Genomic DNA, 23,125 nt, shown 5'->3' with positions numbered 1-23,125 from the left:
GAGAGGTAGCGGCATGAGTAACGTTAGCTGTGGTGCGAGTGGTAATACGAGAGAAAGAAGGTGCGAATCTGGTAACAAATGAAGGAAGAATTAATTCCCAAGAAAAACAGCAGGGGTTCCATCGTCTGGCGGTGGTTTGGCTTCAAGCGGGAATATGTCGAACAGACAACCGTAATTTGTCAAATGTGTTGCTACAAAAAGTAGCTTTACTGCTAATGTGAGAAAGCTCAAACAAAATGTTGTTGACATGTATGACTTAAATGTTATGACAATGACGATAAAGGAATTGATTGATTGTATGGAGTAATGGGTAGAGCGGCCGTGCCAGAAACCTGAGGGTTGCAGGTTCGCTCCCCGGCTCTTGACATCCTAATCGCTGCCGTTGTGTCCTTGGGCAGGACACTTCACCCTTGCCCCCGATGCCGCTCACACTGGTGAATGAATGATTGAATGATGAATGAATGAATGATAGGTGGTGGTCGGAGGGGCCGTAGGCGCAAACTGGCAGCCTCGCTTCCGTCAGTCTATCGCAGGGCAGCTGTGGCTACAAATAGCTTACCACCACCAGGTGTGAATGAATGATTGGTTCCCACTTCTCTGTGAGCGCTTTGAGTATCTAATAATAAAAAAGCGCAATATGAAATCTAATCTATTATTATTATTAATTTAGCAGCTGTTTCAAAGTGACCGTATCGACATTGTTTAGTTTAGGACATGTTTTGGGGATGAATAACTGCTATTTTATAAATCTTATTTTTCAAAACAAATGTTCTTACTCCTCACAATGACAGCATTTATGTCGATTTCCCTGATATTATTTTGCGTTGAACAGCGAATTCCGTTTTATTGGCCAATTATGTGACTCAGTCCGTGGTGACGACAACGCAGAAATGAATGGGCACGTTGCGCGGCCCGTTAATTATATATATTTTTTTAGATTGTCATATTTTCATGATCGTGGAAAGCCAAAATCAAAATTAAAATAATTGTCCAGCCATTTTTGCTGTGCAGGGGAAGACCGTTATTTTATTGGGAAATATTACTGTGTGATCTCATCTTTGTTGGCATGACGCTTCCTAACCTCCCTAACCGGTTGAAATAACCTGCTGTGCTTTTACTTCCAATTAGCAGTCAATCAGAGTTATGGCCTGCTCCGATAATGTTTGTGTCACAACCACAGAGCATTGTGGTCTGCCTGTAAGGCTCAAGACAGGATGGGAGGCAACAGGACTTCCTGCCACACAGAAATGATAGTCGTATTCAAACAATACGAGGATCTCACCTTAGACATATTGTACACTCAAAACCTGAGCTCTTTTGTCGCTGTAGATGATAGTCTGTTCAGTTCAGCAAGAAACGATGGAACTCTGATTTATAAACCTAACTGGTTCTTGAACAGGGTTCGTAAATAGTAGTCTGTATAGTAAACTTCTGCGTAGGAAACAATGTAAATATGAATAATTGGTTCCAGCCTCGGCAAAAGTCCATATTTTACTGAATGTTTGTACACTTTTTTTAACACAATATAACATTCTATACAGTACTCTATACCAAACAAACATAACAAGGGGGATGGATCAGCTTTCTCTTTAATAAGAACTTAAAACAACAACAAGCTGAACTCTCTGCCAACACACACACACACACACACACAAGACCCTTTGGTGCCCCCACAAACAATCTGAATTCACAAAAATAATTAAAGGTGCCCTATGTAGAAATTTAATGTCAAGTCATCATTAAATGGCCCTTTTGATTGATTGATTGAGACTTTTATTAGTAGGTTGCACAGTGAAGTACATATTCTGTACAATTGACCACTAAATGGTAACACCCGAATAAGTTTTTCAACTTGTTTAAGTCGGGGTCCACTTAAATTGATTCATGATACAGATATATACTATCTGATATATACCATCATCCTAATACAGTCATCAAACAAGATCATCACATTGAATTATTTACATTATTTACAATCCGGGGTGTGGCGGGGGGTTAGGTTTGGTTTTTATCATCAGTCATCAACAATTGAGAACAGAGAAATGGATATTGGGAGAGATCAGAAGGCATAAGAAAAAGTATCTGCATTTGATTGTTTACATTTAATTATTAACAATCCCGGGAGGGTGTTAGTTTAGGGTTGTAGCTGCCTGGAAGTGAACTTTTATTGCGGTTTTGAAGGAGGATAGAGATGCACTTTCTTTTACACCTGTTGGGAGCGCATTCCACATTGATGTGGCATAGAAAGAGAATGAGTTAAGACCTTTGTTAGTTCGGAATCTGGGTTTAACGTGGTTAGTGGAGCTCCCCCTGGTGTTGTGGTTATGGCGGTCCTTTACGTTAAGGAAGTAGTTTGATATGTACTTCGGTATCAGGGAGGTGTAGCGGATTTTATAGACTAGGCTCAGTCGAGAGGAGCCAGATGAGGTGGTTCGGACATCTGGTCAGGATGCCACCTGATCGCCTCCCTCAGGAGGTGTTTAGGGCACGTCCGACCGGTAGGAGGCCACGGGGAAGACCCAGGACACGTTGGGAAGACTATGTCTCCCGGCTGGCCTGGGAACGCCTCGGGATCCCCCGGGAAGAGCTGGACGAAGTGGCTGGGGAGAGGGAAGTCTGGGCTTCCCTGCTTAGGCTGCTGCCCCCCGCGACCCGACCTCGGATAAGCGGAAGAAGATGAATGGATGGATGGATGGATGGCTAAGTGCAAGTTGTTTTACTCTGTCCTCCACCCTGAGCCAGCCCACTTTGGAGAAGTGGGTAGGAGTGAGGTGGGATCTGGGGTGGAGGTCTAGAAGTAATCTGACTAGCTTGTTCTGGGATGTTTGGAGTTTAGATTTGAGGGTTTTGGAGGTGCTAGGGTACCAGGAGGTGCATGCGTAATCGAAAAAGGGTTGAACGAGAGTTCCCGCCAGAATCCTCATGGTGCTTTTGTTGACCAGAGAGGAGATTCTATAGAGAAATCTCGTTCGTTGGTTGACCTTTTTGATATGATATGTCAAAAGGCATTAATAAATCATGTTCTTTTCGAATACCTCTATAACTGATAACGGCAGTACAGCCGGGATATCCTCATTTTAGGGCTGCAACAACAAATCGATTAAAATCGATTTATAAAAATAGTTGGCGATTAATTTAGTCATCGATTTGTTGGATCCATGCTATGCGCATGCGCTGAGGCTATGTTTTGTTTATTTTTTTTACAAACCTTTATTTATAAACTGCAACATTTACAAACAGCTGAGAAACAATAATCAAAATAAGTACAAAAACAGTACAAAACTGCGCCAGGGCAGCGCTGAGGCTACGTCTCATGAGGTGGCAGCAAGCCAGCCAATGATGTGTCATGTGCAGCTCACGTGACGCAGCCGTCTTCTTTGGTGGAAACATTCGAAAAATGGCTTAGGAAAACAGTGCGGATAGTTTGTTGGAGCCATGGATGAATTAACAATAGTGTCACAGTGGCTTACTCTTGCATCGCATCTCATAAGCTTGACAACACACTGTCTCCAATATTTTCACAAAGATAAAATAAGTCATATTTTTGGTTCATTTAATAGTTAAAACAAATTTACATCATTGCAATCAGTTGATAAAACATTGTCCTTTACAATTATAAAAGCTTTTTACAAAAATCTACTACTCTGCTTGCAAGTCAGCAGACTGGGGTAGATCCTGCTGAAATCCTATGTATTGAATGGATAGAGAATCTTTTTGAATCGGGAAAATATCGTTTTTGAATCGAGAATCGCATTGAATCGAAAAAAAAAAATCGATTTAGAATCGAATCGTGACCCCAAGAATCGATATTGAATCGAATCGTGGGACACCTAAAGATTTGCAGCCCTACCATCTACGCACCTGTCGCTGACTTCGTGGCCGGTCCTGGCACACCCCGCCTCGCTGCAGGCCCGCAGGCCACACACCCCTCCACAATGTGTAACTCATTCTTACGGCGGATAACAATATAACAAGAAAATATGTTTTGTTAGTTGCTGTGGCATATTCCAGGTTAATACTGCCATGCTTTTATTTTGAAGTCTACTTTGCACCGAGGAAAGTAAAGTAGCAATCTTGCTGCGGGTAACTGCAGACCGGAGGTTAAAATGATAATATAATACATTTCTACGTCATACTAAAATATATGACATAGCATTAGTCACACTTGTAGATGTTTGATTGGACTATGATCACATCAAAAGTGCAAAGTTTATTGAATAACCTCTTGTTTTATAAATGTATGTACGTACTAGTACATGTTAAATAATACGAACATCTTATTAACTAATGTACTCTATAGTTCCATAAAAATTTCACTGTTTTGATGCAAAGTTTTAGTTTTTTTTTTTTAATTACAGTGAAACCTTGATGTACGAGTTAAATTGGTTCTAAAACATGGTTCCTAAATCAAAGTTTGGATAGTGAACCAAATTTCTCCATAAGAAACAATGTAAATATGAATACTAGTTTCCAGCCTTGGCAAAAGTCCATATTTTAGTGAAGGTTTGTGTCAGTGCTGTATGTCAAACAAACATATCAAGGAGGTGATGGATCAAATTTCTGTTTGTTAAAAGCCTAAACAACAACAACAAGCTGAACTGTCCTGTATTGCCTACTCAGCCAACACGCACACACACACCCTTTGGTGCCCTTACATCAGCGATCACAAAAATTAAGGATAAATGCGTTAAAATGTAATATCGCAAATTATCGGTATCGTTTTTTTATTTTTTTTATTTTTTAGTTAAATAAACATAATAAACTCAGGATACACTTACAATTAATGCACCGACCCAAAAAACCTCCCTCCCCCATTTACCATCATTCACACTCATTCACACAAAAGGGTTGTTTCTTTCTGTTATTAATATTCTGGTTCCTACATTATATATCAATATATCAATACAGTCTGCAAGGGATACAGTCCGTAAGCACACATGATTGTGCGTGCTGCTGGTCCACTAATAGTACTAACCTTTAACAGTTAATTTGACTAATTTTCATTAATTACTAGTTTCTATGTAACTGTTTTTATATTGTTTTACTTTCTTTTTTATTCAAGAAAATGTTTTTAATTTACTGTATTTATCTTATTTTATAAATTTTTTTAAAAAGTACCTTATCTTCACCATACCTGGTTGTCCAAATTAGGCATAATAATGTGTTAATTCCACGACTGCATATATCTGTTGATATCGATATCGGTAATTAAAGAGTTGGACAATATCGGATATCGGCAAAAAGCCATTATCGGAGATCCCTAACAAAAATCCTTAACTTTACCAGCTGTATTTCTACAATAATAAATATTTAAAATAATAAAATCCACTTATCGTACTTCCGGAGTTATAGGGCGCACCGGTAAATTTTAGAATAAATAATTATTTTTACATGTATTAGCCGCACCAGACTATAAGCCACAGATACGAAAGATTTTTGTAAAAGTTTATTTACATATCTAAACTGTTTCCAAACCGCAGGATTCAAAGCGTAGGAAAAAGGGTACATGAACATTGGCAAAGGAAAAGCTGACTTGAAAAGAGCACCGGCAGCAGGCGGGTGGGGGAGGGCTCGTGTGTGTGTCTTGAAAGAGGCGCTGCTGAATATGTGTAGCTCTTCTCCGCTGTAAAATAAATCTGCTTTGGCATAATTTTCCAGAAAAGTCGGGTCTCATCAAAATTAAAATTTGCTGTGGTACGAAGCCTGCTTCGTCAATTCTTCCATACTTGTGAGCGCCATTAATGCACTCCTCGCAAAGTATTTCCTTTTTCTTTTTTTCACTTTTGCCGCCGTAAAATTCCGTGCTGCGCACACCTTTTTTCACCTAGTCCATGGGAGAATAGGGGCCTTTAAGCATTGTTTGATTGCACATGCCAAAAGGTAAGACAATAATATAACATACGATAGTGAAACCTTCTCTGAGCTGTTGTTGCCGGTACTTAATTTCCCCCCTTTGATAATTGTGATGTGTGACTTGACCAACAGCAGAGCTGTGTAGTCCAGCAGAGCTGTAATCTCATTCATTTCACGTTTATTAAGTTAGAAAGCTCACTGGCTTCAATGCTTGCTCCTCTCCGAACCGTAAGATGTGTTCAAGGACAACTGCACTTTTTAGAGAATTTTGTCACTCTAAAAGCATTCAAAAGCCTCCATTATTGTTTTAAGCACATACACTATATTGCCAAAAGTACTTGACCACCTGCCTTGACTCACATATGAACTTGAAGTGCCATCCCATTCTTAACCCATAGGGTTCAATATGATGTCGGTCCACCTTTTGCAGCTATTACAGCTTCAACTCTTCTGGGAAGGCTGTCCACAAGGTTGCAGAGTGTGTTTATAGGAATTTTCGACCATTATTCCAAAAGCGCATTGGTGAGGTCACACACTGATGTTGGTGGAAAAGGCCTGGCTCTCAGTCTCCGTTCTAATTCATCCCAAAGGTGTTCTATCGGGTTCAGGTCAGGACTCTGTGCAGGCCAGTCAAGTTCATCCACACCAGACTCTGTCATCCATGTCTTTATGGACCTTGTCATGTTGGAAGAGGAAGGGGCCCGCTCCAAACTGTTCCCACAAGGTTGGGATTATGAAATTGTCCAAAATGTTTTGGTATCCTGAAGCATTCAAAGTTCCTTTCACTGGAACTAAGGAGCCAAGCCCAACTCCTGACAAACAACCCCAAACCATAATTTCTCCGCTGACCCCTCTCTTGTCAGTTTACGTGGCCTACCACTTTGTGGCTGAGTTGCTGTTGTTCCCAAACTCTTCCATTTTCTTATAATAAAGCCGACAGTTGACTTTGGAATATTTAGGAGCGAGGAAATTTCACGACTGGATTTGTTGCACAGGTGCCATCCTATGACAGTTCCATGCTGGAAATCACTGAGCTCCTGAGAGCGGCCCATTCTTTCACAAATGTTTGTAGAAACAGTCCCAAAGCCTAAGTGCTTGATTTTATACACCTGTGGCTGGGCCAAGTGATTAGGACACCTGATTCTCATCATTTTGATGGGTGGCCAAATACTTTTGGCAATATAGTGTATATAATGTAACAGGCGCATTCCTCATAAAATGTACCGGTAATATTTACATGTTTTGCTCATTTTAAGCATACATTGTGTTATTTCTAGGGATGATGTTTGATAAGAAATGATCGAGTTCGAGCCCATTATCGAATCCTCTTATCGAACCGATTCCTTGTCGATTCTCTTATCGAACCGATTCCTTATCGATTCTCTTATCGAATCCATATAGGTTGTTGTATATGGGAAAAAAACACAATATTTGGTTTAACAAAAGCTCACTTTTATTTTATAAGATAAAAAATAAAAATAAATATTGACTGTTGTTACCCCCCTAAAAAAAAAAAAAAAAAAAAAAATATTGACTGTTGTTACCCATGGCATAGTATTTATTTATTTATTTTTGTCATTAAAAAAATACAATCATGTGTGCTTACGGACTGTATCCCTGCAGACTGTATTGATATATATTGATATATAATGTAGGAACCAGAAATATTATTAACAGAAAGAAACAACCCTTTTGTGTGAATGAGTGTAAATGGGGGAGGGAGGTTTTTTGGGTTGGTGCACTAATTGTAAGTGTATCTTGTGTTTTTTTATGCTGATTTAATTTATAAAAAATAAAAATATTTTTATTTATTTCTTGTGCGGCCCGGTACCAATCGATCCACGGACCGGTGGTTGGGGACCACTGGTGTAGGCTACAAGATAACGTTAACGTTGTCAGACACATACAAAAAGGCTAACGTTAATGTTACCGTTAGCCACTGACTATACTTAGGTAACGTTAGTCTACCTAACATTACTGCAATCCTGGATTCACATACGAGGTAACGTTATTTTAGCCTAAAGGCTACGAGTGAGCAGATATGGAAATTAACCGGCAACAGTTAACGTTAGTTACTCACCAGCACTATCACTGGAATTGGCGCTGCAGGTTGAAGACGGGCGTGCTTCGTCGCTGCTTCTCCACGACACCTTTCTCTAACCTTCAGGTTATGTGCAGCCTGAACATGTTTCAACATGCTTGTTTTACTTCCCCCCCCCCTTACATGAGAGCGAAGCCTGGCAATAATGGCAGATAGCCGTTTCCTCGTCATGTTTTTTTGTAAAATGAAGCCATGCCTTGAGGCGTTTTTTCCGGTCCATTGTTGTTGCTGCTTTCTGTATCTGCCGCCTAATGGCTGAGCTACGTCGTTTCCTGGTACGTGCCACAGGGCATTTCCTAGTAAAAAAAAAAGGGATTCGTTCCCAGAGATTCGAATAAAGAACCAACTCTTTTTCTTTACTATAGTGGCCTCAATAACGGGACCCGGTTCTCAAAAAGGGATTCGAGTCCATGGAATCGGTTCTTTTCTTATCGAACAACCGGGAGAACCGGTTTCGAACATCATCCTTAGTTATTTTACAGACACATCTCAACGTTTGCTTTTCCCTTCAACAACAAACAGTAAGCATCATGCAGCAGTATTGCTAAGTGATGAACAAGACAAACTTCGAACGTAATAAAACAATCACTTACTGTACAATGTCTGCTCTCATTGGGATGGCGACTGATGGGATGTTCATATCTTCCCGTTTAGATGAAGAATTAATCATAATCCTCACAAAGGGTTAAAAAAAAAAGTGCCACGACCGAGTGTCTTTTCGTGTCTTTCTCGCCATCTCTTGGTCTAAGTTGAATGTCAAAGTTGACCAACTTCACGTTTAATGGCCACATCCTTCTGCTATCTATCCATCCATCCATCCATCTTCTTCCGCTTATCCGAGGTCGGGTCGGGGGGGAAGCAGCCTAAGCAGGGAAGCCCAGACTTTCCTCTCCCCAGCCACTTTGTCCAGCTCTTCCCGGGGGACCCCGAGGCGTTCCCAGGCCAGCCGGGAGACATAGTCTTCCCAACGTGTCCTGGGTCTTCCCCGTGGCCTCCTGCCGGTCGGACGTGCCCTAAACACCTTCTCGGGAGGCGTTCGGGTGGCATCCTGACCAGATGCCCGAACCACCTCATCTGGCTCCTCTCGATGTGGAGGAGCAGCGGCTTTACTTTGAGCTCCTCCCGGATGACAGAGCTTCTCACCCTATCTCTAAGGGAGAGCCCCGCCACCTGACGGAGGAAACTCATTTCGACCGCTTGTACCTGTGATCTTGTCCTTTCGGTCATGACCCAAAGCTCATGACCATAGGTGAGGATGGGAACGTAGATCGACCGGTAAATTGAGAGCTTTGCCTTCCAGCTCAGCTCCTTTTTCACCACAACGGATCGATACAGCGTCCGCATTACTGAAGACGCCGCACCGATCCGCCTGTCGATCTCACGATCCACTCTTCCCTCACTCGTGAACAAGACTCTGAGGTACTTGAACTCCTCCACTTGGGGCAGGGTCTCCTCCCCAACCCGGAGATGGCACTTCACCCTTTTCCGGGCGAGAACCATGGACTCGGACTTGGAGGTGCTGATTCTCATCCCAGTCACTTCACGCTCGGCTGCGAACCAATCCAGTGAGAGCTGAAGATCTTGGCCAGATGAAGCCATCAGGACCACATCATCTGCAAAAAGCAGAGACCTGCATCCACCAAACCGGATCCCCTCAACGCCCTGACTGCGCCTAGAAATTCTGTCCATAAAAGTTATGAACAGAATCGGTGACAAAGGGCAGCCTTGGCGGAGTCCAACCCTCACTGGAAACGTGTCCGACTTACTGCCGGCAATGCGGACCAAGCTCTGACACTGATCGTACAGGGAGCGGACAGCCACAATCAGACAGTCCGATACCCCATACTCTCTGAGCACTCCCCACAGGACTTCCCGAGGGACACGGTCGAATGCCTTCTCCAAGTCCACAAAGCACATGTAGACTGGTTGGGCAAACTCCCATGCGCCCTCAAGGACCCTGCCGAGAGTATAGAGCTGGTCCACAGTTCCACGACCAGGACGAAAACCACACTGTTCCTCCTGAATCCGAGGTTCGACTATCCGGCGTAGCCTCCTCTCCAGTACACCTGAATAGACCTTACCGGGAAGGCTGAGGAGTGTGATCCCACGATATTATTTATAATATAGAATTAATTTTCACCAACTCGGAGGCGATGCAGCAGCTCAGCATGTCATTATAGCAGCATAAGCCAGTTAGCGCTCTGTGATAACCGCTAAAAATAGTTGGTCGGCGTTAGCGCTTATAATAACAATATTGCCAATACTTGGTTAATATTCAGGTTGTTGGCGGTTTGTAGATGTTTACATAAAGGGTTTAATGGGAGGAATAGTACCCTTGTTGGCCACCTCGTACAAAAAACAAATGTTCTTGGCTCACATAGGGATTGCGAACGATAGGCAAAATTCACCAAAAAGTGCAGTTGGCACTGTAAATGTGAGTTTGCATGATGTTAAGTTTAGAGATGTCCGATAATGGCTTTTTTGCCGATATCCGATATTGTCCAACTCTTAATTACCGATTCCGATATCAACCGATACCGATATATACAGTCGTGGAATGATAAATGATAAATGGGTTGTACTTGTATAGCGCTTTTCTACCTTCAAGGTACTTAAAGCGCTTTGACACTACTTCCACATTTACCCATTCACACACACATTGACACACTGATGGAGGGAGCTGCCATGAAATGCGCTAACCAGCACCCATCAGGAGCAAGGGTGAAGTGTCTTGCTCAGGACACAACGGACATGACGAGGTTGGTACTAGGTGGGGATTGAACCAGGGACCCTCGGGTCGCGCACGGCCACTCTCCCACTGCGCCACGCCGTCCCTAATGAACACATTATTATGCCTAATTTTGTTGTGATGCCCCGCTGGATGCATTAAACAATGTAATTTTACCATGTATTGATGAACGTTTAACGACTAAGTTGAAAAAGTTATTCGGGTGTTACCATTTAGTGGTCAATTGTACTGTGCAATCTACTAATACAAGTTTCAATCAATCAATGAAAAACAAGGTTTTCCAAAATAAGAGAACAACTTCAACTCCAGTTATGGAAAAAAGTGCCAACATGGCACTGCCATATTTATTATTGAAGTCAGAAAGTGCAGTATTTTTTTTAACATGCCTCAAAACAGCAGCTTGGAATTTGGGACATGCTCTCCCTGAGATAACCCTGATACCCACTACAACTATGGGAAATACTACACTTTGACTTTTACAAAGTGCATTATTTTTTTATTTTTTTTAAACATGCCTCAAAACAACAGCTACAAAAACAATGAAGGCACACAGCTTCAGTCTAGAGCAGGGGTCAGCAACCCAAAATGTTGAAAGAGCCATATTGGACCAAAAATACAAAAACAAATCTGTCTGGAGCCGCAAAAAATTAAAAGCCATATTACATACAGATAGGGTGTCATGAGATATAAATTGAATTAAGATGACTTAAAGGAAACTAAATGACCTCAAATATAGCTACAAATGAGGCATAATGATGCAATATGTACATATAGCTAGCCTAAATAGCATGTTAGCATCGATTAGCTTGCAGTCATGCAGTGACGAAATATGCCCGATTAGCACTCCACACAAGTCAATAACATCAACAAAACTCACCTTTGTCCATTCACGTACAACATTAAAAGTTTGGTGGACAAAATGAGACAGAAAAAGAAGTGGCATAAAACATGTCCTAGAAAGTCGGAGAAAGTTATACATGTATACAAACTACGGTGAGTTCAAGGACCGCCAAAATTAGTAGGACAAAACGGCGCTCGCCAAATACTTGAATCAGTGAAGCATGTTTAAAACAAACAGTGTGCTTTATAACAATTAGGGAGGTTTGTGTCATGTTTGTCCTCCTACAGAAACCACATTAAAACAAAAAATATTTTTTCCCCCCTCATCTTTTTCCATTTTTCATACATTTTTGAAAAAGCTCCAGAGAGCCACTAGGGCGGCGCTATGCGGCTCTAGAGCCACGGGTTGCCAACCCCCGGTCTATAGTATACTAGAGCAGTGATTTCAACCACTGTGCCGCGGCACACTATGCCGTGATATATTGCCTGGTGTGCCGTGGGAAATTATGGAACTTCACCTAATTGGTCCAAAAAATATTTTTTGCAAATCAATAATCATAATAATGTGCCGTTGTCTAGTGCCTGTGCTGTGTAGAGCTTGGCAGGGTAACCATGTAATACTCCATGTCAGTAGGTGGCAGCAGGTAGTTAATTGCTTTGTAGAAGTCGGAACGCGTCGAGGATGGTTTGTCGTGATCCCAATAGGCAGAGCACAGCGGGAGACAGCGTGCAGGTAAAAAGGTATGTAATGCTTAAACCAAAAATCAACAAAAGGCAAGTCCCGCTAGGAAAAGGCACTGAAGCATAGGGATGGCTATGTAAAACAAAAGTAAAACTGAACTGGCTACAATGTCAACAAAAACAGAATGCTGGACGACAGCAAAAACTTACAGCATGTGGAGCAAAGACGGCATCCACAAAGCACATCCCGTACATGACATGACAATCAACAATGTCCCCTCAAAGAAGGATAGCGTACGCACAACTTAAATAGTCTTGTTTGCGAAAACAAAGAAGGGGCGGGCAATAGCGCTCAAAGGAAGGCGTGAAGCTGCTACAGGAGAACACCAACAAAACAGGAAGGGTCACCAAAATAACAGCGCAAGACAGGAACTAAAGCAATACACACAGGAAACAACAACAAACTCAAAATAAGGCACGACAACCTGGTGGGGTTTAATTTTTTAACCTTTTCTGCTGGTGGTGTGCCTCTGTATTTTTTTTATGAAAAAAATGTGCCTTGGCTCAAAAAAGGTTGAAAAACACTGTACTAGAGCATACTTGCCAACCTTGACACCTCCGAATTCGGGAGGTGGGGGGTTTGGTGGTAACAGGGGTGTATATTCTAGCGTCCCGGAAGAGTTAGTGCTGCAAGGGGTTCTGTGTATTTGTTCTGTTGTGTTTATGTTGTGTTACGGAGCTGATGTTCTCCCGAACTGTGTTTGTCATTCTTGTTTGGTGTGGGTTCACAGTGTGGCGCATATTTGTAACAGTGTTATAGTTGTTTATACGGCCACCCTCAGTGTGACCTGTATGGTTGTTGATCACGTATGCCTTGCATTCACTTATGTGTGTGTAAAAGCCGCATAAATAATGTCACTGGGCCGGCACGCTGTTTGTATGGAGGAAAAGCGGACGTGACGACAGGTTGTAGAGGACGCTAAAGGCAGTGCCTTGAAGGCACACCCCCAATATTGTTGTCCGGGTGGAAATCGGGAGAATGGTTGCCCCGGGAGATTTTCGGGAAGGGCACTGAAATTCGGGAGTCTCCCGGGAAAATCGGGAGGGTTGGCAAGTATGCCCTACGTCCGTGTTTTATCGGATATGTACAGCAGCGTTTGAAAAAGTCATTCATTTTACTTTTTGAAACCGATACCGATAATTTCCTATATTACATTTTAAAGCATTTATCAGCTGATAATATCGGCAGGCCGATATTATCGGACATCTCTATTTAAGATTGTTATTTTCTATAAAAGCTGTAAAATACAACATCAAATATATAATTGTGCCTTTACAGAAATAATAAGTCACGGTTTTGAAACTGTCTGCAATGTTCCAATTTAATCACGCCAATATTGTTTTGTTTCATTGTCTGTTATTATGATTGATGAACGCTACTGTTGTCTTCCACTCCTATTCCTGTCATTCCCAGATGGTCTCCACTTAGCAGTCTGTTTTATTTTAAATGTCAACTCTCTTTTTTATTCTTTTTTATTTATTTATTTATTTTACTTTTGAATGTATGCTTCGTGATTTTAAACAGCTGTAAAATGTTTCGATTGAAAATACATATTTTTCCTATGTAAAATAGTGGGTAAAGATAATAAAAGTCACCCTCGTAAAACCTTTATTAACTATACAGGCACATTTCAGGTCATAATTGACTGTCATAAAGGCGTAAAAAGAAGGTAAAACTAGAGTTAAAAACAATACTATTTAAAAGGAACCAATGATTTTTTAAAATATATCCATCCATCCATTTTCTACCGCTTATTCCCTTCCGGGTCGCGGGGGCGCTGGAGCCTATCTCAGCTACAATCGGGCGGAAGGCGGGGGTACACCCTGGACAAGTCGCCATCTTATCACAGATTTTAATATATTGTACATTTAAAACATTTCCTTGTAGTCTAGGTCAAAGGTCTTCAACAAGGGTCTGTGACCGAGGAAGTACTTGAGGGGTACCGTTAATTATTTAGTTCATTTGGCTTTTTTATATATATTATTTTTCCACAAATGTAACTATTTTTAAATACACATTAACAGTGATCCAACACACTGACTGTAGTGTTGTTTATAAACAACATTGGCATGGACACCCTTCTCACAGTACCACAGTATCATTTTATTCATGTGAGCTTTTAAGATAGCGAGCGATGTTGGCATTTAATGTAGCTCGCGAAAAGCACTCTAGTTGCCATCTAGCGATTAGCGTTGCAGTTGACAATTAGCGATTTACGCGATAGTTGCCAACTACACTGCAAAAACTGAAATCTAAGTAAGATTAAATATTTCAAATAAGGGTGATATTTGCTTATTTTCTGTCTGATAAGATAATTCTTCTCACTAAGCAGATTTTATGTTAGTGTTTTACTTGTTTTAAAGGTTTTGGTCTTAAATGATCTCAGTAAGATATTACAGCTTGTTGCTGAGATGTTATGACCTATATTGAGTAAAACATGCTTGAAACTAGAATATCAACTGTTCCAAAGCTGTCGTCAACAACTACTTTTTTAAAGTAATATTTTTTTATTTCAAGCATGAAATAAAAAATCATGACTTTGACACATTTGTGGCTCATAATTAAAACAGATGACAGCCAAATGGACTTTGCTGTTTTATTTTCAATGAAACAATAGAAAATAGGTACTCATACAGTAGTACAGTTGGCACAGTACAGTAAACTGACAGTTAATATTTAAACATTTAACTTGTGACATTTCAAACAATAATGAACAGAAATAGTCCATGCATTCAGGTAAATTCTTCAAAATTACAATTAAAAAACTTTTGGCCAGGGGCCGGGCTGTATATATGCGCACTAATTGACTGAAAGAGCACGCACTTGGCGCGATGATGTCATGTTATCGATGGAAAAATGCATTTTTAGACAATGGAAAAATGCATTTTTAGACAATATGACTTGCCTGAGCGGCTAGTAACAAGCGTTGTTGCCTTTCCATTAAGAACAATAAATTAGTTTTTAGTATAAGTTTGCTGGTTTCAAGAAATGTAATGCAGAGCGCATATCATTATGTCAAGATAATGGCACTAGCATTTACTTCATTGAAGAATATTTTTCAACATATTGAGCAAAAAGGTCTCATGTTTTTTTCTACCAAGAAAAGTGCACTTATTAGTGAAAATATACTGATTTTAAGGTATTTTGGGGTTCATTGAGGTTAGCTAATTTTACTTGTTTTGGAAAGTCTTGACAAGCCAAATTTTCTTGTTCTATTGGCAGATAATTTTGCTTAGTTCAAATAAAATACCCCTCATTTCTGTATTTTTTTTTCCTTGTTTTTGAACACTGACTTTTTGCAGTGTAGCAATTAGTTTAGATTAGTTTAATTTTTATGAGGTGGTTCGGGCATCTGGTCAGGATGCCACCCGAGCGCCTCCCTAAGGAGGTGTTTAGGGCATGTCCGACCGGTGGGAGGCCACGAGGAAGACCCAGGACACGTTGGGAAGACTATGTCTCCCGGCTGGCCTGGGAACGCCTCGGGATCCCCCGGGAGGAGCTGGACGAAGTGGCTGGGGAGAGGGAAGTCTGGGCTTCCCTGCTTAGGCTGCTGCCCCCGCGACCCGACCTCGGATAAGCGGAAGAAGATGGATGGATGGATGGATAGTTTAATTTAGAGACTGCCATTGTAGTTGCCATCTCGCGATAAGTGCGCCAGGCACCAGTTAGCAATTTGGGGACTAGTTGCCAGCTAGAGATTACCGCTTTAGTCGACATCTAGCGATTAGTGCACCAGTTGCCAGCTAGCAATTTGCGTATTAGTTGCCAGCTAGCAATAAATTCTCTTGTTGCCAGCTAACAATTACCTCTTTAATTGCTAGCTAGCGATTTGCGCTGTAGTTGCCAGCTAAGAATTAACGCTCTAGTTGCCAGTTAGCGATTTGGCGGCTAGTTGCCAGCTTGCAATTAATGCTTTAGTTGCCAGCTACAGATTAGCGCTGTAGTTGCCAGCCAGCGGTTTGTGCTGCGGTTGCCAGCTCGCGATTACTGCACCAGTTTACAGCTAGCGATTGCGGACTAGTTGCCATCCAGCAATTAACGTTATAGTTGCCAGCTAGCAATTGAAACTTTAGTGGCCAGCTACTGATTAGCGCTCTAGTTGCCAGCCAGCGATTTACGCACTAGTTGCCAGCTGACAATTAGATTTTAGTTTAGTAGCTAGCTAGCAATTAGTGCGCTAGTTATCAGTTAGCGGTTAGTGCGCCAGTTGCTAGCAATTTGGGGACTAGTTGCCAGCGAGAGATTACCGCTCTAGTTGCATATTGTAAAACTCCCGCAACCCCGCGAGGGACAAGCGGTAGAAAATGGATGGATGGATATTGTGAAATTTACAAACGTTGCTTAGAGTGATGAATAAAGAATCCATTAAATCTACAAATGTGCACTACATTCGCTAACTGTGTTACAAAAAAAATCACTTAGAATAATACATAATGTTGGATATAGAGAACATACAAACCCTTTATTTATTGAGTCAAAAATATTAAAGTTCGGGGATTTGGTAAAATTGCAAACAGCTAAAATGATGTACAAAGCAAACTATAACCTGCTACCAAAGAATGTACAACAATTCTTCTCAACTAAAGAGGAGACATATAACCTTAGAGGACTTTTTTTTTTAAACATTTATATGCACGTACAACACTTAGAACCTTTAGCATATCTGTATGTGGAATTAAATTATGGAATGGATTAAGTAAAGAAGTTAAACATTGTACTGATATGATCCAGAGGTTGTTCAAAATAATAGTGCTTACAAAGCACAAAGAAGAAGAATTATGAGAAATACTTTCAACCTTATTGAAAATAAGATATTTTTCATCTCAGTATGTTAATAATGACTGAATTAATTAATTACATATTACAAAACTGTTGTGTACACTAATTCACAGATGCTATTGGACTCTAGAAAGAGGTTCCGCAACCTCCGAAGCAGAACCTCCAGGTTCTGTAACCGCTTCTTCCCTCAGGTCGTAAGACTCTTGAACGCATCATAATTAAATTATCCCTCAACTCCCCCCAAAATGGATTAACTCGCTGGAATAAAAAAAGACAATATAACATACATCCATAAACGTGGACGCATGTGAAAAAGTGCAATATATTTATCTGTACAGTAATCTATTTATTTATATATATATGTTTATGTATTTTATATATATATTTATATATTATTTATATATATATATATTTATTTATATATGCACCGTATTGCTTTTTTATCCTGCACTACCATGAGCTTATGTAACGAAATTTCGTTCCTATCTGTGCTGTAAAGTTCAAATTTGAATGACAATAAAAAGGAAGTCTAAGTCTTATTTTATTATATAAAAAGGTCAGTAAATGATTCTATATATTTGTAAACGCTCTGAAGTGGGAAAGGGGTAGGATTAAATAAGTTTAGCTTCTTCCTACTCCTTTTTGGACATGATGTAAAGTGAAATGATATGAAATTGTGTGATGTATTATACTGTAAGTGTGTTCATGTTCGAAATAAACTAAAGAAAGAAAAAAATCCAGTAAAAACACTATGGACGGCTAGAAGACGGAATGACACTTCTACTTCCGGTTGAATGCACTAAAAAGAAGAGCACTGCAGCACCTGCAATAAGCGAACTAGTCCAGAAAATGGTGCCGTGGCACGCACAAACAACACAACTCCTCAGTGTCTTTATTTTTTTTTTCAGCAAAGAAAAATCCATAAATTAGCTGCATCGCTTTATAAGCCGCAAGGTTCAAAGCGTAGGAAAAAAAAGTAGGGGTTTAAAGTCCGAAATTTACGGTAGTTTTTATGTGATCGACCGGTGTACCTAACCCAGACGTGGGCAAATTGAGGCCCAGTGGCCACATGCGGCCCATTGAGCTTTTCAATCTGGCCCGCCGGATATTCTTAAATATTTTTTTTAGATGTTTAAGATGATAAGTGTAGCTGCCATTATGATGTGCAGTGATGTTTTCTAATGACCGTACGTCTTCAACTATACTATGTCTTTCAATGCTTGGAATCTGCATGATATACTAGTTACTATGGTCATCTAATTAGTTACTATGGTAATCTAATTAGTTACTTTGGTCACTATGAGATATCTCAGATTGTAGGTGGGGTTTTTTTTTTTTTACCATTCGCGTTCATATTTCACTGTTTGTTGCATTTTGGTTGTGTTTCGGTTGATTGTAAAATATGTTGTCAATATTCAGTGTTTTATCCTTCTTGGTTAATATTGTATATGCCACATTCTTTATTTTCTTGTACATTCTGGGTGTCTCATTCAGTAAAAAAATGTCAAATTCCATTCCGTTTTTTAAGGCGGTCTGTCATAACGTTTTTAGCTTTCAATCATTATTGTGAGGTTTTGTATTAGTGTTCCTAAAAATAGATATACCGGCCCCCAAACACACTTTTTTATCTAAATCTGGACCCCCGAGTCAAATAATTGCCCAGGTCTGACCTAAACCCAGTTCACCGGTGACCCAGAATAAGGTTGCAGTAAAAAATGAATGAATGAGGAGTATTCATGATGGGCTGTAGCACCAAGACAACGTGAAACCTTACCTCTCTGAGATCATGTCAGACATGAGGTGAGATGACTTTGGAGACCAACCATAACCTTGTTTTGGAATTGAACGCATTGTACAAGAAGTAAAGAGTTTGAACTATGTGTATGTCCTCCCACTAGGTGTCTTAAACCACTTTGGAGCACCGCCCTTTCTTTGTCTCCCAACGCAATGTCCTCGCAGGCCGAGTCCATCCCCGGGGCGCGAACAACGACCCCCCCGTTGAACTCTGCCAGTTCTCCACCTTTAAAATCAGCAGGTGAATCTTAGCATATTGTCGGGAGGAAGTAACCAGAAACCGAGATGTCACATGGTTTTTTTTTTTTGTTTGTCCAATCAAGAGTCCCTGCATCCTCCAGCATGCAGACACAGAGACCGCTCCCCTTCCCCCATACGAGGCTTCAATATTCCCAGCCCCCTGCCCACTCGCAGGAACAGGACCTGCTCAGCGTGAGTACACACTCAAACACACGTGGCTAATACTTAGACAAATACTATATGAACAGTTGTGGTACAAAATGTTGCCTCTGCAGTAATTCTCGCAGATATTATTGCGGGACACTTAAAGTTAAAGGTGCATTACCGCCACCTGCTGTATTGGAATGTTAACCAGAATTCCCTCCCTCACATAAATATATATATTACAGTTGAGGCCAAAGGTTTGGACACATTCTCCTCATTCAATGCGTTTTCTTTATGTTCATGACTATTTACATTGTAGATTGTCACTGAAGGCATCAAAACTATGAATGAACACATGTGGAGTTATGTACTTAACAAAAAAAGGTGAAATAACTGAAAACATGTTTCATATTCTAGTTTCTTCAAAGTAGCCACCCTTTGCTCTGGTTACTGCTTTGCACACTCTTGGCATTCTCTCGATGAGCTTCAAGAAGTAGTCTGAAATGGTTTTCACTTCACAGGTGTGCTTGAAGCTTATCGAGAGAATGCCAAGAGTGTGCAAAGCAGTAATCAGAGCAAAGGGTGGCTATTTTGAAGAAACTAGAATATAAAACATGTTTTCAGTTACATCACCTTTATTTGTTAATTACATAACTCCACATGTGTTCATTCATAGATGTGATGCCTTCAGTGACAATCTACCATCAATTAAGGAAATAAAGAAAACGCATTGAATGAGAAGGTTTCTCTAAACTTTTGGCCTCTTGTGTGTGTGTGTGTGTGTGTGTGTGTGTGTGTGTGTGTGTGTGTGTGTGTGTGTGTGTGTGTGTGAAAATTTGTTAGTTAAGGTGGTGACTCTCCAGGGGGAGGGGACCGGGGAATGGCGATATACGATATATATATCTCTATTTTTTCCGTAAAGTAAAAACAAAACAGTCCTAGTTACCTGAGATACTAATTACCATATTTTTCGGAGTATAAGTCGCACCGGCCGAAAATGCATAATAAAGAAGGAAAAAAACATATATAAGTCGCACTGGAGTATAAGTCGCATTTTTGGGGGAAATGTATTTGATAAAACCCAACACCAAGAATAGACATTTGAAAGGCAATTTAAAATAAATAAAGAATAGTTTACAACATGGCGACTTGTCCAGGGTGTACCCCGCCTTCCGCCCGATTGTAGCTGAGATAGGCTCCAGCGCCCCCCGCGACCCCAAAGGGAATAAGCGGTAGAAAATGGATGGATGGATAGTTTACAACAGGCTGAATAAGTGTACGTTATATGAGACATAAATAACCAACTGAGAACGTGCCTGGTATGTTAACGTAACATATTATGGTAGTTATTGAATGACTCTTACCATAATATGTTACGAGTCATTCAAATAACTATAACATATAGAACATGCTATACGTTTACCAAACAATCTGTCACTCCTAATCGCTAAATCCCATGAAATCTTATACGTCTAGTGTCTTACATGAATGAGCTAAATAATATTATTTGATATATTACGGTAATGTGTTAATAATTTCACACATAAGTCGCTCCTGAGTATAAGTCGCACCCCCAGCCAAACTATGAAAAAAAACTGCGACTTATAGTCCGAAAAATACGGTACGTCGTTATTATGACTTAGTAATTTACTAAGTCAAAATAATGACTTACATAGTCAAATTAATGACTTACTGTAAGTAAGCGTTTGCAATAAGCGTTTGGAAAAAAATAGTTAAAAGTGGGGCCACATGCTGACATATGCTCAACTCATCATACTTAATTTATTACAGCATTTGGGAAGCCTGTAGTTGATTTTTATTATGTAAATGTTATATTTTTATCAACATGTGATAGCAGGGACCCTGCCATTCAAAACTAGGCTGCTACATTACTAATGATTAATGTAACTATAGCTGGAAAAAATAGTACAATACCAATAGGAGAGACTATTCATCCCTGAACACCTTGGCGTTCATGTAGGCGTTATGATGCAGTTACATTATTATATCAACTATCAGAGACAGCGTCAGGAAGCTCTTCATTTAACATAATGTCCTTTTTTGCTGCTTTAACACAGCTCAATCAACACAGAAAAAGGTAAAGTGAAATAACTTAGTTGTTAACTGTAGGTCAATAATGCGTGTCTTTCTCTCAGACAGACAGGGCTTTGCTGTCCGTAACGCACGCACACATACCGCACAGTGAGCTAAGAACTGTGAGCGAGCTGAGCTGCCGCTTATGTTTCTAGAACGTCAACGGGCTCAGAGTGATGTTACTAGTAGTTGACTTGGAAGTGTTTATTATAATTTGGAGAGAGACCGCTGCATTATGCTTACCTGCTAAAAAAAACCCTTTCTGCTCACTCCACCGGAGGAGCACTGACTCCATGCGCTCTGAATACGCACTGCTGATTGGCTGTTACATGCGCTCTGAATACGCACAACTGCTTGTTGGCTGTTACATGCGCTCTGAATGCGCACTGCTGACTGGCTGTTACCGCTCTGCTTGTAACCAATCAGATGGATTCTGTGGGTGGGATAAAGCTGGGTGCTGCAGAGACGTACTGACAGAGGCAGAGGCAGAACTAAGCGGAGCAGCTTGTTAAGACTTTAGTTTAGGTGGTGGCTATTTGTTGTTAAGGCGGCCGCCTTAACAACTAAGCGCTGCGGGAATCCCTGATATACACACACACACACATTGTTCCCTTGTTTAACGCTGGGGTTACGTTCCAAAAAATAACCGCTTTAAGTGACATCTGTGTAGTAGAAGTTAATTATAATTTTTTTATGTGCGTTTTCGTTCATTATGTATTTTTTTCGTTAACACTGTTTTTTTCCATTTACTGTGCATGTTTTTTCGTTTACAGGCTGTTTAAATTTATGTTATGTTTTTTTCGTTTACAGTACTGTACAGTTTCTTATATGTTTTAAGTTTGTAAAACCATAACCACACACTTTATAAACTTTTCTCAGACGGGCATTAACATTTTCTCACATTTCTCTCATTTAAACACTCTCTGTCATGTCTGTGTAATCATGTTTTGTTTTAAGTCATGTTTTGTTTAGTTATAGGACTCTTTAGTTTCTGTCTTTTCACTCCCTTGTCTTGTTTCCATGATTACCCCATTAGTTTCACCTGTTCCACGTTTGGACTCATTGTGCACTCTTGATTGTCACCATAGCAACCCATTATTTTTCACCTGTCACGTCACGCACCTGTTTCACGTTTTGAGTCACGCACCTGTTTTCGTTAATCATGTCTGTAGTATTTAAGTTCAGTGTTTTTCAGTTTGTCTTTCTGACGACATTTATGCTCCTGCACACTCTCCACACCCTTATGACCCTTGCTACTCTTTTTTCATGCCGGTTCCATGCCAAGTAAGTTTTTGTTTATTAAGCCACAGTTAGTGTTTTGTTTAATTGTTCATAGTTTCTGCCAATGTGCAAGTTCTGTGTTTATAGTCTAGTTTTGTACCTCCGCCCCTGTGCGCGCTTTTTGTTTGATCCTTTTTTTTGTAGTTATAGTGTTCAAATAAATCATGTATTTACCTTCACGCCACATCTGGTCCAATTCACTTGCACCTCGGGAGAACAAACCAAGCCAGAGTCCAAGTCTTGACACTCTCAAAGTTCAAACCTTCGTGGATTTAAAAAAAAAAAAATAAGTACAGTACTGTATTAAAGAATTCAACCAAAGCTCGAAACCTGTTTTTTAGGGCTCTAGGATTTTTTTTGACCCATAAATATGCCCGGGTTTTATCATAAAGCCCACAGCCTTTCCACACATAACCAAAGTCACATGATCTTTTTGGGCCTTAAATCCTGCGCTTTTGGCTTCGTCCTGCATTATAAAGGTGCAAGAGGGCATTCGTTTCCAAAATAA

General features: G+C 40.4%; 1 protein-coding gene across 1 annotated transcript in view; it reads left to right on the top strand.

Moving 5' to 3' along the window:
- The window catches only part of carhsp1 (calcium regulated heat stable protein 1), a 61,905-nt gene that overhangs the window by 22,490 nt on the left and 16,290 nt on the right, over positions 1-23,125 (top strand). Inside the window, exons 2-3 of the mRNA XM_061973341.2 lie at positions 18,963-19,099; positions 19,182-19,290. Of these exons, the coding sequence (XP_061829325.2) occupies positions 19,012-19,099; positions 19,182-19,290 (197 nt within the window). The 5' untranslated portion in view covers positions 18,963-19,011. The remainder of the gene's footprint in view (positions 1-18,962; positions 19,100-19,181; positions 19,291-23,125) is intronic.

The sequence above is a fragment of the Nerophis lumbriciformis genome, linkage group LG22 (genome assembly GCF_033978685.3).
Source record: "Nerophis lumbriciformis linkage group LG22, RoL_Nlum_v2.1, whole genome shotgun sequence".
Classification (NCBI taxonomy): domain Eukaryota; kingdom Metazoa; phylum Chordata; class Actinopteri; order Syngnathiformes; family Syngnathidae; genus Nerophis; species Nerophis lumbriciformis.
Note: the sequence above shows the minus strand (reverse complement) of the source record. Positions and strands in the feature narration are given on the sequence as shown.